At 40.9% G+C, this 12988-nt stretch overlaps 1 protein-coding gene across 3 annotated transcripts in view; it reads left to right on the top strand.

The window, feature by feature from the left end:
- ITGA9 (integrin subunit alpha 9) overlaps positions 1-12988 on the top strand; it is a 376700-nt gene that overhangs the window by 294711 nt on the left and 69001 nt on the right. For all 3 annotated transcript variants that reach the window (XM_055283188.2, XM_063612123.1, XM_055283178.2), the window contains one exon: positions 4328-4435. In XM_055283188.2, coding sequence (XP_055139163.2) covers positions 4328-4435 — 108 coding nt within the window. The remainder of the gene's footprint in view (positions 1-4327; positions 4436-12988) is intronic.

Raw genomic sequence — 12988 nt, 5'->3', positions numbered from 1 at the left:
TTATTCCAGTAATATTGTTCCCGAAGGAGAACATAAGACTTTCCATATGAACAGATTTTTCTATGCTTTTAAAAATCGGTTATTCAAAAAGCTACATAATTGTTTAAAGGCTCCACTGCCATTGTACACAGGAGAAAGGCAGAAATACTAGTCTTGGGCCTGCTTTCTACATTTCATTACAGTTTTTAAACAGAGACACATTAATTTGTTGACAATGAGAGGCTTTTTCTTGCATCAAAATTTAAAGCATTTCCCCACCTGAAAAACAATGGCCAAAAATAATGCAGATATTACACATGAACATTTGCAGAGAATCCAGTATAAAGACATTTGTTAAAAATAAAGATGGTAATACAAGCTCTCCTGTCCCCCTGGCTCTGATGAGTGAAATAGTGTAAATCAGCATCTTTTTCTTCATTGCTTACCCCATTCATGCTTGAAATGGGATTTCCCAGACATGCTAGGATGTTTCTTTTTAATTCTGTGCACTCATGTTTCATTTCAAATTAGTTATTTCAGCTATGGTCAGATATTCCTTCCTTTTCTATGTCTTCAGGTTGTTTTGGTGAATATTGTTCTTTTTTGAATCAGGAGTTGGCAACCCACTCATCTGCTCTGTCAGTTTTTATCTATTTATTCTTTGAAGCGGAACCAACTATTGCAGAAAACCAAAGACACAGTTTTCTAGGGAAGAGCTGGCTGGAGCTAGATCTTCATACATCCTGTCATGTGTGAAGACCTGGTAAGATTTCTGGCTTTTTGTTGGCTCTGCCCTTCTGACCTCAACTTCAGAGTTGCAGATTCCCTGGATTCTCTCTAGTCCCTAGGCCACCAAGCAGTATGTCATTCCTTCCTCTCTCCTACTCATCCTTTTTAAACATTTAGTTTTCAATTGACAAATAAAACATATATTTTATATTTTACTTATCTTTTTAAAAATAACATCTTTATTGTGGTATTATTACATACCTTAAAGTTCACCCATTTAAAGCATACGATTCAATTATTTTAATATGTTTACACAATTGTGAAACTGTCATCATCATCTAGTTGTAGAATATTTTTAAATTTTTTTCGTTTTAATTTTTGTGAGTACATGGTAGGTGTATATATTTATGGGATACATGAGATGTTTTGATACAGGCATGCAGTGCATAATAATCGTGTAAAATGGGGGTATCCATCCCGTCAAGAAATCCTTTGTGTTTCAGACAATCCAAGTATACTCTTTTAGTTACTTTAAAATGTACTATTAAATTATTATTGACTGTGTTCACCCTATTGTGCTATCAATTGCTAGGTCTTATTCTTTCAGTTTTTTTAATCCATTAACCATCCCCACCACCCCCCGCCACAGCCATCCCCCTATTATCCTTCCCAGCCTCTGGTTAGCATCTCTCTACTCTCTATCTCCATGAGTTTAATTGTTTTGGTTTTGAGTTCAATTGTTTTGGTTCAATTTCATTTGATTTTCACAAATAAGAACATGTGATGTTTGTCTTTCTATGTCTGGCTTATTTCTTTATTTCCTTTTTTTTTTCTTTTTTGTTTTGTTTTGTTTTGTTTTTTGAGACAGTGTCTCACTGTCACTCAGGCTGCTGGAGTGCAGTGGTGCAGTCTCAGCTTATTGCAGCCTCAACCTCCTGGGCTCAAGCAATCCTCGCACCTCAGCCTCCTGAGTAGCTGGGACTAGAGTTACACACCACCATGCCTAGCTAATTTTTTTTTTTTTTGTGGAGAGGGGGTCAGGTTTTAGATACGGGGTTTCACCACGTTGCCCAGCTGGTCTCAAACATGCCTGCCTCAGCCTCCCAAGGCTTATTTTACTTAGCATAATGACCTCCAGTTCCATCCTTGTTGCAAAATTTTAGAACATTTTGATCACCCCCAAAAGAAATTTTGGCCTTTTGGCCAGAACCGCCATCTTCCAGTAATTCGCCAAAATGTCGAACACAAAGGGAAAGAGGAGAGGCACCTGATATATGTTCTCTAGGCTTTTTAGAAAACATGGAGTTGTTATTTTGGCCACGTATATGTGAATCTATAAGAAAGGTGATATTGTAGACATCAAGGGAATGGGTACTGTTCAAAAAGGAAGGCCCTGCAAGTATTACTGTGGCTAAACTGAAAGAGTCTACGGTGTTACCCAGCATGCTGTTGGCATTGTTGTAAACACACAAGTTAAGGGCAAGATTCTTGCCAAGAAAATTAATGTACGTATTGAGCACATTAAGCACCCTAAGAGCCAAGACAGCTTCCTGAAACACGTGAAGGAAAATGATCAGAAAAAGAAGGAAGCTGGCCAGGCGCAGTAGCTCACGCCTGTAATCCCAACACTTTGGGAGGCCGAGGCAGGCGGATCACCTGAGGTCAGGAGTTTGTTTGAGACCAACCTGGCCAACATGGTGAAACCCCGTCTCTACTAAAATACAAAAATTAGCCGGGCATGGTGGCAGCTGCCTGTAATCTCAGCTACTCAGGAGGCTGAGGCAGGGAGAATTGCTCAAATCCAGGAGGTGGAAGTTACAGTGAGCCAAGATAGGGCCACTGCACTCCAGCCTGGGCAACACAGCGAGACTCTGTCTCAAAAAAAAAAAAAAAAAAAAAAAGAAGAAGGAAGCCAAAGAGAAAGATACCTGGGTTCAACTGAAGCACCAACCTGCATCACCCAGAGAAGCACACTTTGTGAGAACCAATGGGAAGGAGCCTGAGCTGCTGGAACCTATTCCCTATGAATTCATGGCATAATAGGTGTTAAAAAAAAAAATGAAAGACCTCTGGACTGTTTAAAAAAAAAGAAAAGAAAAATTCCTAACCCATTGACATAGCTTCTTGTATTAATTTCTTATTGCTGCTATAACAAATTACTACAACATTTGTGGCTTAAAACAACACAAATTTATTATCTTACAGTTCTGAAGTTTTAATTTTATTTATTATCTTACAGTTCCAAAATGGGCCTCGCTGGGCTAAAACCAAAGTATCAGAGCCTGTGTTCTTACCAGAGGCACCAGGGGAAAATCCACTTCTTGCCTTTTCCAGCCTCTAAGGGCTGCCTGTATTCTTTGGCTCATGGCCCCCTTCCATCTTCAAAGCCAGCAATGGCTGGTCAAGTCTTAGGATGTTCTCTTTCTGATCTGACTTCTGCCTCTTCCCTATATAAGGACTCTTGTGAGTACAATGTGCTCACCTGGATAATTCAAGATAACGTCTTTATTTTAAGGTCGCCTGATTAGCAACCTTAATTCCCCCTGGCCACATAACATTCACAGGTTCCACAGATGAGGACATGGACATCTTTGGGGGGCCTGCCATGCTGCCTGTCCTACTCCCTATTCTTTCTGCTCCCCAGCCCTAGGCAACTGCTAATCTACTTTATGTCTCTAGAGATCTACTCACCTTTTTTATTCCTCTGCATATTCTGTTTCTTCCTCGAGTTTCATGTTCAGCTTTTTCCCTCCCTCCTTGCTCTTATTGGTCTCTGTGACCTCCATCTTTTTCCTCATTTCTCAGGAAATGATTGACTTCTGAAGACAGAAAATGGAGAAATGCTAGGGAAGACAAGAGAGGCAACGTTTTATAGAACCAAATGCTGAGACAGAAGAGGGGTACAGTTGTGCAAGTGATGAGCTGCAGGTTGCCTGGAAACCAAATCAGCTGGCTCATGTAGTAAAAACAGCCCTTTCTGTATATTCCATCACTTGGTTTTGGGATGACCCACTTGGTCCTTGAGGGCCTCAGTTACCTCAAACTGGCAAAGGAAAGAGGTTAGACCAGATCAGTGGGTCTCAAGGGGTGGTTCCTGGACCAGCAGCATCAGCATCTCCTGGGACTGTGTTATAAATGTGAATCTGCCAGCCCCACCCTAGACCTACTGAGTCAGAAACTCGGCATGACCCCCACTCCATACCCCCCCACCAATGTGTGTTTTAACAAGCCCCTCAGATGGTTCTGATGTTATGCTGAAATTTGAGAACCACTGGACTAGATTATGATGTCTGAGTTTTCACCAAGTGTTATAGTCTATGAGTAAATTCCTATGCATGTAAAAAGAAAATTTTTAGCAGGAAGAAAACAAGAAAATGCTGAAAGGGAATATGGTAATTTAAAAGTTTGGGATTTTTAGATGCATGTTAGAAGTGTTTCTATTTTGTTGAAATTTCCCGTCATTCAGTAGTTGACTTTACTTCAAGTTGTGACCTTCTAGATCCGAACCTTAGAGTTTCTGTATGTGATTTCAAAGAATCTTAGAATATATATTGCATGACAGGAAATGGAGGTCTGCTGTTTTCCACTGAGACTTGCTGTATGTGTTCCACACCCACAGGTCTACAACACTGGCCCAAGCACCCTTCCAGGGTCATCTGTCAGCATCTCTTTCCCTAATCGACTCTCATCTGGTGGTGCAGAGATGTTTCATGTCCAGGAAATGGTGGTGAGTTCTCCATTTGTTTTCACTATTGTTTTCAGCTTTGAGCCAGCCCATTCAAATTTTGTGTTCCACCCTACCTTGACATCCACCTTGAGGGTTCAGAAAATTTAACTCATTCTACCCTTTGGAGACATATCTGGAGAGGCCAGGGGACCTGTGATACCTGAATTTCTACATTGAGACCATTTGGTTAATGCTGTAGGAAGACCTCTTTGGGGATGGGGAAGGGTTAATTACGAACCAGCTCCTGGGATGGACTTTGCTGGCTCTGGGAACCCCCAGCAGCATCTGCAGTTGCATGTGTCTGAATGCATTTTGCTGAGTGCATTTTGCACAGGGAAAGTGCCTGCAATCCTTGTTGAGAGGATGGTGAAAGCATTGCTCTCTATAGGGGCACATGAAGGACATTCTGCCAAAGGGACAGTTTCTCCATAGATAGCTTGAAAATCAGGGCAGCAAGGCCCATAGCAGGTGAACATCTGAGCCGAGAGTTGAAGAGGACACAGCCCACAGGGTGGAGGTTCAGAAAACATTGTGTGATGGTGACGATAGTTTCTGGCATTGCTGCCCTCTGGGTCATGTGGACTGAAAACCAGACACATGTGAATGTTGAATGTAGAACAGGTCACTCCTCCCGAGATGCCAGCTCAGTTGTTAATATCCCTCATGATGGTCCATTCCAGTTCCATGGCATCCCCTTGTCTGTGGGCTCTGCTGACCCAGCAGAAGAAAGCCGCCAGTGTTCCGTACCTATGATGTACTATGGTTGGAACTTAGCATGAGGTGAATAAACCACACAGGCTCCTGGCTACCCTCTTAAATATTATTAACCATACTGACCATGCCACCGTTTCCCCAGCATCTAGGAGTGTTCTCTTCCTAGAGCATGCTTTCTGAGTTGTTCACGTGAACATCTACAGTGTTGCAGGAGACTTTTTTTCCTATGGGCAAAATCATATATTGACCAAAACAAGACATTTAAGTCACTCAGATTCTGAAGGTACCCCAAAACCAGGGACACCCCTTTCCCTCTTTGCTGATCATCAAGCCAAGGAAAAGCCACTGGAAGGGACTTTGGCTTACACTTACAAATAGCTGACTTGCATGGAAGGCATTAGAAGTGGTTTCCTGAAGACCTGGACAATGCCTGGCTATTGGTCTGGCTGAGTGGACCCTCAGATACCCAAGTGGTATGAGCTGGCTGCACTCTGTGCTTTGGGCTCTGAGAAACAAATCCTTTGGATTTTCAAAACTATATTTAGAATTTTCATAAAGTCTGTAACAGACTTGGCCCTAGGATGGCCAAGTTTCCATCTGGATAGCCCAGCCTGTGATCAAAGGCTGTGGCCATCTTCTTGGTATGGAAAAGTAAATTCACTGGCACATCTCACTAAGCAAGTAGGAAAGCTCTCTGTGTTCTTATAAACGATCACCACTGAGCCCAGAATGACAAGAGTAGAAGCATAAAAGCGAGTGCATGAGGTGCTGTAGTGAAGAGGCAAGAGTCCCCAGATACTTGTTTCAGAGGCCCACAGCTGGCACACCCTCTGCCTTAAAGCCCTCAGCAAGGGCCTCCTGTGGCTCCACCCCTCCCTTGCTCAGCAGGGCCTGAGAATGCTCACTGGGTCAGGTGTGATTCAGAGCTCATGACAGTTTCCACTTTGGCCTTATGGGACTTTGAATGGAGCAGGGCTTTCATTCTGGGGATTTGGGTGGCTTGGTGCAAGTGAAATTCAGTCCTATTAGGAGAAACCAGCACTCATTCTCTGTACTGCACTAGGAGGTGACCCTTTGGCCTGGTGGCATTCCCTCCCCACCCCCACTCTCAGCCACCACCATTCCCCAACCTCCAAAGGCTACTGAGCAGCTGGGCACCAGCTGGACATGTTAAGCCAACTGAAGCAGAAACAGATTATAGGCATGGAGGGAAGGCTCATCTGTCATTCCTCTCCACACCCTTGGGACCCTCAAATTGTTTCTCCGTCTCTAACAGTGCCCTTGGTGTCTGTATTGCCTGTGATCATCATCCACAGAGCATACTGAGGATGGGCTTACTGGCCCTGGGCTGTCACCCTACCTACGGACCCACGTGTGGCACAGTTTTCTGACTTGGTTCAGAATTCATTTAGAAGTCTCTGGGGCTGCTTCTGGGATCCCCTGGGCAGGACCAACCTGCTTCTAGCTTTCACCAAAGAGTCTTTTGTGTTTGCCCAAAGCATTTCTTGAGGTCCAGCTGTCTGTAAGTGGAGAGTGTCTGGCTTATATATGGGAGGTTTTTATGAGGAGCCTAATGAAGTGTAACCACTCCAAACTCCCAGCCTTGGCTCGTGATCTTCTTTCCTTGTAGCAAATGTCTCTGAGCCCCTCTGCTGTGCTTGTATTTACCTTAAAAACAGAGCCATGGTGGTGGCCTGAGGAAAGACTATCAATTTTCACTGCTTCCAACCCACTGGGGTTGTGTGGACCCTACTCTGACTTCCCACAGCACAGAAAAAAAGGAAACAGGTCACTGTGGACCTAGTGTCTGCCCATCAGGAAGCCAGGTTGTAATGATCATGAAAATAATAGAGGGGAAGAATGACAGACCTTTCTAGTCTATCTAAAATAGCAAAATTACCAGTAACAAATCATTCTTGATTTGTTCGCAAACACTGGCTCAGCAAGCACCTATTACGTGCCAGGCTCCAAGGAGAGGAATAAGTCCCACATCTGCCCCAGAACTCACTGTCTTGCAGGAAACAGATACATAAAATGCCATTGTAATACCGTATAACAAATGCAATAATGGAGGCATGCCCAGACCCAAGGATGCTACAAAGGTTCAGTGATTCACAAAGGAAGCTCTTCAAGTCAGGGCTTAGAGGATGTCAAGTTCACCAAGAGAACAGGTGAAGAAGAGAACATTCCAGATAGAGGAACAGTCACCACGTATGAGTGTATGATGAGTATCTGCTGTGTTGGGAGCTACACCCGGTTCTCCATTCTGTTTGCCTAGCTCTTATACAAATAGGCAAGAGTAAGTGTTCTGTATGCCTTCTGCAGATGTACAGCAGATAGATATTTTGGCAGAATGACAGAGAGTACTAAACCACAGTCATTTCCTCTGTCAGTTTGTAAATTAATCACTCCTCTTGGGTACATCATGTGTGTGCTGTAGACCTGAACCTTCCTATCTGCTGACTTAGACATGGAGAAGGCCAAGCTCCCTGTTTGATACTAGAGTCTAACTACATGTCGTGGACATTGTCAGCAAACCACCCTTGGCCTGCTGCATTGAGCCGTAGCTATTGACCTCCCTAGCTTACTTTGTTCCTTCTGTTGGACAGTCATTCTAAAAAAACTCACCTGATTTCCAGGAATAAAATAGAGTGAGCCAGACAGCTTATGGGAGACAGGCTGTGGCCTCTTGCTCCTTAGAGATTTCTTTTTGAAGTGAAGATAGATCTTCTTCTCAGTTTTTCAGAACTGACCTGAAAAATTGAACCACTTCACTTTATTGCCATTCTTCTGCAGAAGCAAGCCGTGTAGCATAGCCCCATGAGCACAGGTCTAAGATTGCACGAAGATAACACATCTGTCACAAGCTTCATGGCTCATGAAGGGAGGAGGGTAGTGGTCTTTCCAAAGTTAAGTTTTACTCACAATTTCTGAAGGTTCAATGGAAGAGATGGGAGCTTTATCTCAGACTGCAAGCTTCACTTGATGGAGCTAAAAATCTGTATCTGTGAGCAGCTTTCTCACACTGGAGGAGAAGGCTTTGGGATTTGGCTCTTGTTAATATGCAAGAAGGGGAAAAGTCAGAAATGATAGCTAACAGGGAGTGAAGGGCTAGAACTTTTATTCCAGGTGAAAGTACTGGATTTTTCAAAGAACTCTAGTGTTAGTCTAGAAGAGATATAAAATAAATATCATAAATATCATACCATTCATTCCTCCTCCTGCAAAACCAATTGAAAATATTGGCCTCTCTGGCTTGTTGTTTTCTTGCTATGGGGCAGTGATTCTAAAGAACTGACCCGATTTCCAGAAGGTAAAATTGTAGGGATGAATGATAATTTTCTAAGGAGATACATCAATGTCTTTGCCATAGGGTACCATTAGGATATTGATTTCAATATGGCATGAATACCAACATCTGTTAGAATATTCCAAGTTGGTGCCAGGACTCATATTTTAGTAAGCTGTAAAATCTTCCCTCCCCATGCTTGTACACTAGACAGGGCTACCCATGATGTACGATGGGTATCCCACAATGAGTCAATTGATATGGGAACTTCAATTAATTTATAGTGGGACTGCTCACATCCCTATGAAGAAAATATGCACCTGATACATCACTGACCATAACAGGAGCTTAAAATTAGACATAAATGGAGGAATGAATTGTTTTCCCCAAGGACGACCTGGAGGAGTTTCTTAAGTTGGGGCCATCAAATCAGTCGATATAATCCAAAGCTAAAGAGTAAATAAATTACTCCTGAATAACTGACCCCCCCAAAAAAATGAATACCATTTATTGCTGTCCCAAGGCTTTAATAGCCTTTTTCATGTGCTGTCAAATTTAATCCTCACGGCACCTTCATAAGGTAAGGTCAACATCCCAAGTTGAGGAACCAAGCTTCAAAGATTTGCCCAACCTGACACAGCTGCTAAAAAGTAGAGCTGGGTTTGTAACCAGGTCTGTCTAACTCCAAAGTTCACGTGCTTCCCATTGTGCTGAATTGCACACTGCTCCTGAAAGTGCTGCACACTCCCTAATCACCAGAGGCAGGCTCAGTCAATAGCACAGACAGATGATGAGTAGACCCCCAAGAATCACCCACCAGAGGAGGAGCATCAACACCAGGGCAGAGAGGCAGCAACCGCAATCAGAACTAATACCAGAGGGTGCAGTAACAAGGCCAACAGAAGGCTTCTGAATAAGTAAGACTGATGTCTTCAGAGCAATGCAAAAAGACAGTGTTTCCATGAAACAGAATAAACTAGAGATTTGTAAATTCAAGATTTTGATCATTCAAATGAAACCTCAGTATGAGTCGTATAGTAGAATAAATATTAAAGAATAAAGTAGGGGATTAGAAACTTGGATTTTCTGAGAATGTATTGCAGAAGAACAAAAAAGCCAGTTAAACTTATTCCTTTTTTTTAAATAGCAATCTGGAATGAAAATATCAGATGACCATAATATAAGAGTTAGAAATCAAGAGAGATGGAAATGAAAGCAAGTCAAGATTCTTGTCTTGGGGGGACAAGTTTATGTACCAATTAGCTCAAGGCTTTGGTAAAATAAATGTTTAAGTATGTAAAATTTTAAGGGCAACAAAAAACAACGTAGGACATCCAAACCACTAAAGAAGAAGAATTTGAAACATAATTAAATTCAAAACAATCCAAAAGGAAAGAATTTATGACGAAAAAATATATGTATAACAAGATGGAAGTAATAAACCTAAATATTTCAATAATCAAAATAATTAATGGATTAAATGCCCTAGTGAAAGACACTCTCAGATTAGAATTTTAAAAATCCAAGCACCAAATAATTTGTAAGAAATACAGCTTCAAAGTTACCCAGAATGTAAGGCATTCAAAAAAAAAATGGCAAATGTTAACCCAAAGAAATAAAGTATAGCAATATTAACAGCAAATGAAGTATAATTAAAGCCCAAAACCCACAAACATTAAACAGGGCAAAAGAAAATATATTTCAGAGGGTTAAAGATTTAGTCCACTAAGAATTTGTAACATAAATGAAATTTTATATAACCAACAACACAGCTTTAAACATAGAAACACCTAGAAACACAAAAAGAAATTGACACATTCATAGTCATTGCAAGAAAATTTATTGCTTTCCCCTCAAAAATCATCACACAAGTAGGAGTAAAATAATGAGTATTTGAATAATGCAACTAGAGTTGTGATCACTTATATAGATACCAAGACAGAATGAGTCAGAATGTCTGATTTTCATTACTGCTCCCTTGTTTACCAGCTATGGCAACCTACAGGAAGTTACCTTAACTCCCCAATCTTATTTTCCTCATCTGTAAAATGAACTAATAGTAGTACCTATCTCACACTGTAAGGACTGAAGAAACTAATTTATATGGAGTAATTAACAGAGATCCTAACATAAATAAGGGAATGCACATTCTTTTCAAATGTGAACATTTCCAAATTATTCAACGTACAACAACACAAAAATAAGTATCAATAGAATTTTAAAAGTCAAAGCAATAGAAGCCACAGTCTCTGACCACAATGCAATAAACTTGGAAGCTAAACACAAAAGGTTAGGCAAACAACCAGCCAAAAACAAATCCACTTGGGAAATTTTTTTTTTTTTTTTTTTTTTTTTTTTTTTTTTTGAGACGGAGTCTCGCTCTGTCGCCCAGCCTGGAGTGCAGTGGCGCAATCTCGGCTCACTGCAAGCTCTGCCTCCCAGGTTCACGCCGTTCTCCTGCCTCAGCCTCTCTGAGTAGCTGGGACTACAGGCGCCCGCCACCACGCCCGGCTAATTTTTTTTGTGTGTGTGTGTTTAGTAGAGACGGGGTTTCACCATGGTCTCGATCTCCTGACCTCGTGATCCGCCCACCTCGGCCTCCCAAAGTGCTGGGATTACAAGCGTGAGCCACCGCGCCCGGCCCACTTGGGAAATTTTAAACACCATTTAAATTAACTTTTTAGATAAAAAAGAAATCAAAGTTGAAGGGATGAACAAATTAGAAGTGAAAGACAGTGAGTGGTTGTTCATATCAAAACCAATGGGATTTAGACAAAACCAGCACAAAGGAAAATGCCACTACTTACATGTGGAAAATAGGGAAGACTGACAATAAGTGAACTAAATTGACAACATAAAAGCTAGACAAGGGACAATGAAATAAACCCAACTCAAAGAAAGTAAAATGAAGGTATTATTAAAGACAAAGCATATCCTGAAATAGAAAAAATAATAACAACAAAAGTATTCCACATTAGCAAAATCAAAAGCTGTTTTTTTTGTCCAAAAAAATAGACAGCAAGCTTCAATAAGAAATAAAGAGTGATGATGCTAAAAAACAACACTAGAAATACTTTTTAAAGAAGTGTCATACTTACATGAAGATTTAAAAATTATAACATCTTTTGAGCTGGGCACAGTTGGCTCATGCCTGTAATCCCAGGACTTTAGGAGGCTAAGGCAAGAAGATCCTTGAGCCTAGGAGTTCAAGACCAGCCCAGAAAAGGAAGACCTTGTCGCTACAAAAAAATAAAAAACAAATTAGCCAGGCATGTGGCACAAGCCTGTGGTTCCAGCTACTTGGGAGGCTGAGGTGGGAGGATCCCTTGAGTCCAGGAGGTCAAGGCTGCAGTGAGCCATGTTCACACCACTGTACTCCAGCCAGGATGACAGATCCTGTCTCAAAACAAAAAAAAAAAAACAAAAAAATCTTTTCACAATTTTATTCACACAAAGATAAAATCTTAATAAAATATGCATGAGGTTAAAAAAAAAGTACAACTAGACTGATTATCTTAGAAAAAAATGTAAAAGTAGACAAAGACCTATACCTTAAAAAAAATCACTGACCCAGATAGCTATGTAGGCAGGTTCTAGTAAGCTTTCAAGGAATGGATAATTCTTATGTTAATGTAAGCTGTTCCAGAGAGTAGAAAAAGATAAAGCAACTCATTCCAGAAAACTAACATAGCCCTGGTACAGAAACCAGAAACGGAGAGGGGGCACATTCACACAAAAATAGGAAGCAGTGAGCCAAACTCACTTTGAAAACAGATACAAAAGTTCTAAATAAATTGCAAATTGATTCCTATTAGAAGAATAATATATTCTGGGTAAAATAGGATGTAATCCAGGAATGCTAAGTTGGTTCTTCATGAGGAAACTGATTAATATAACTCATTATATATTATTATTAATATTAAAAGGATTAAATGAAAAATAACCAAATGATAATCTTGATCAGGGTTTCTAAAAAGTTAAAAATTAAATTCAACATTTATTTATGATATTTTATTACATTTCCAGTAAGGAAGGCATGGAAGACTTCCTCAACTTGACAAAGACCCTTTGCCAGAAACCTATAGGAAACTTCAAGCTAAGTGAGGAACAGGCATGAGTCCCCTGCTAGTGTCTCTTCAGTTTAGTTGTGTTGGAGGCCTTAACAATAAAAAGGAATGATAGCCTTTATTCTTAAAAAAAAAAAAAAGTATCCTATTGTGAAAGTTGTTACTGTCTCCCTAAAATAATCCAAGAGAATCAACTGATTGGCCCTGAGGACTTGTGAATACAGAAGGTAAGAGCTGAAGCTGATTGTAAACTGCCTGATCTTCAAATGCTTTCCCCAGAGACACACACAGACCCACCAACTGAGGGTGAAATCCTTCCTAGATCAGGATGTTTACATACAGCCTCTGACCAGTCATTGGCTGATCACTAAGCTGTGCTGATCCAGGACAGCCCCTGCAAAACCAGGCTTAAAAATAAAAACAAGTGATAAATATATATATACATATATACACACACACACACACACACACACACACACACAC

Source organism: Symphalangus syndactylus, chromosome 1 (assembly GCF_028878055.3).
Source record: "Symphalangus syndactylus isolate Jambi chromosome 1, NHGRI_mSymSyn1-v2.1_pri, whole genome shotgun sequence".
NCBI classification, from domain to species: Eukaryota; Metazoa; Chordata; class Mammalia; order Primates; family Hylobatidae; genus Symphalangus; species Symphalangus syndactylus.
Note: the sequence above shows the minus strand (reverse complement) of the source record. Positions and strands in the feature narration are given on the sequence as shown.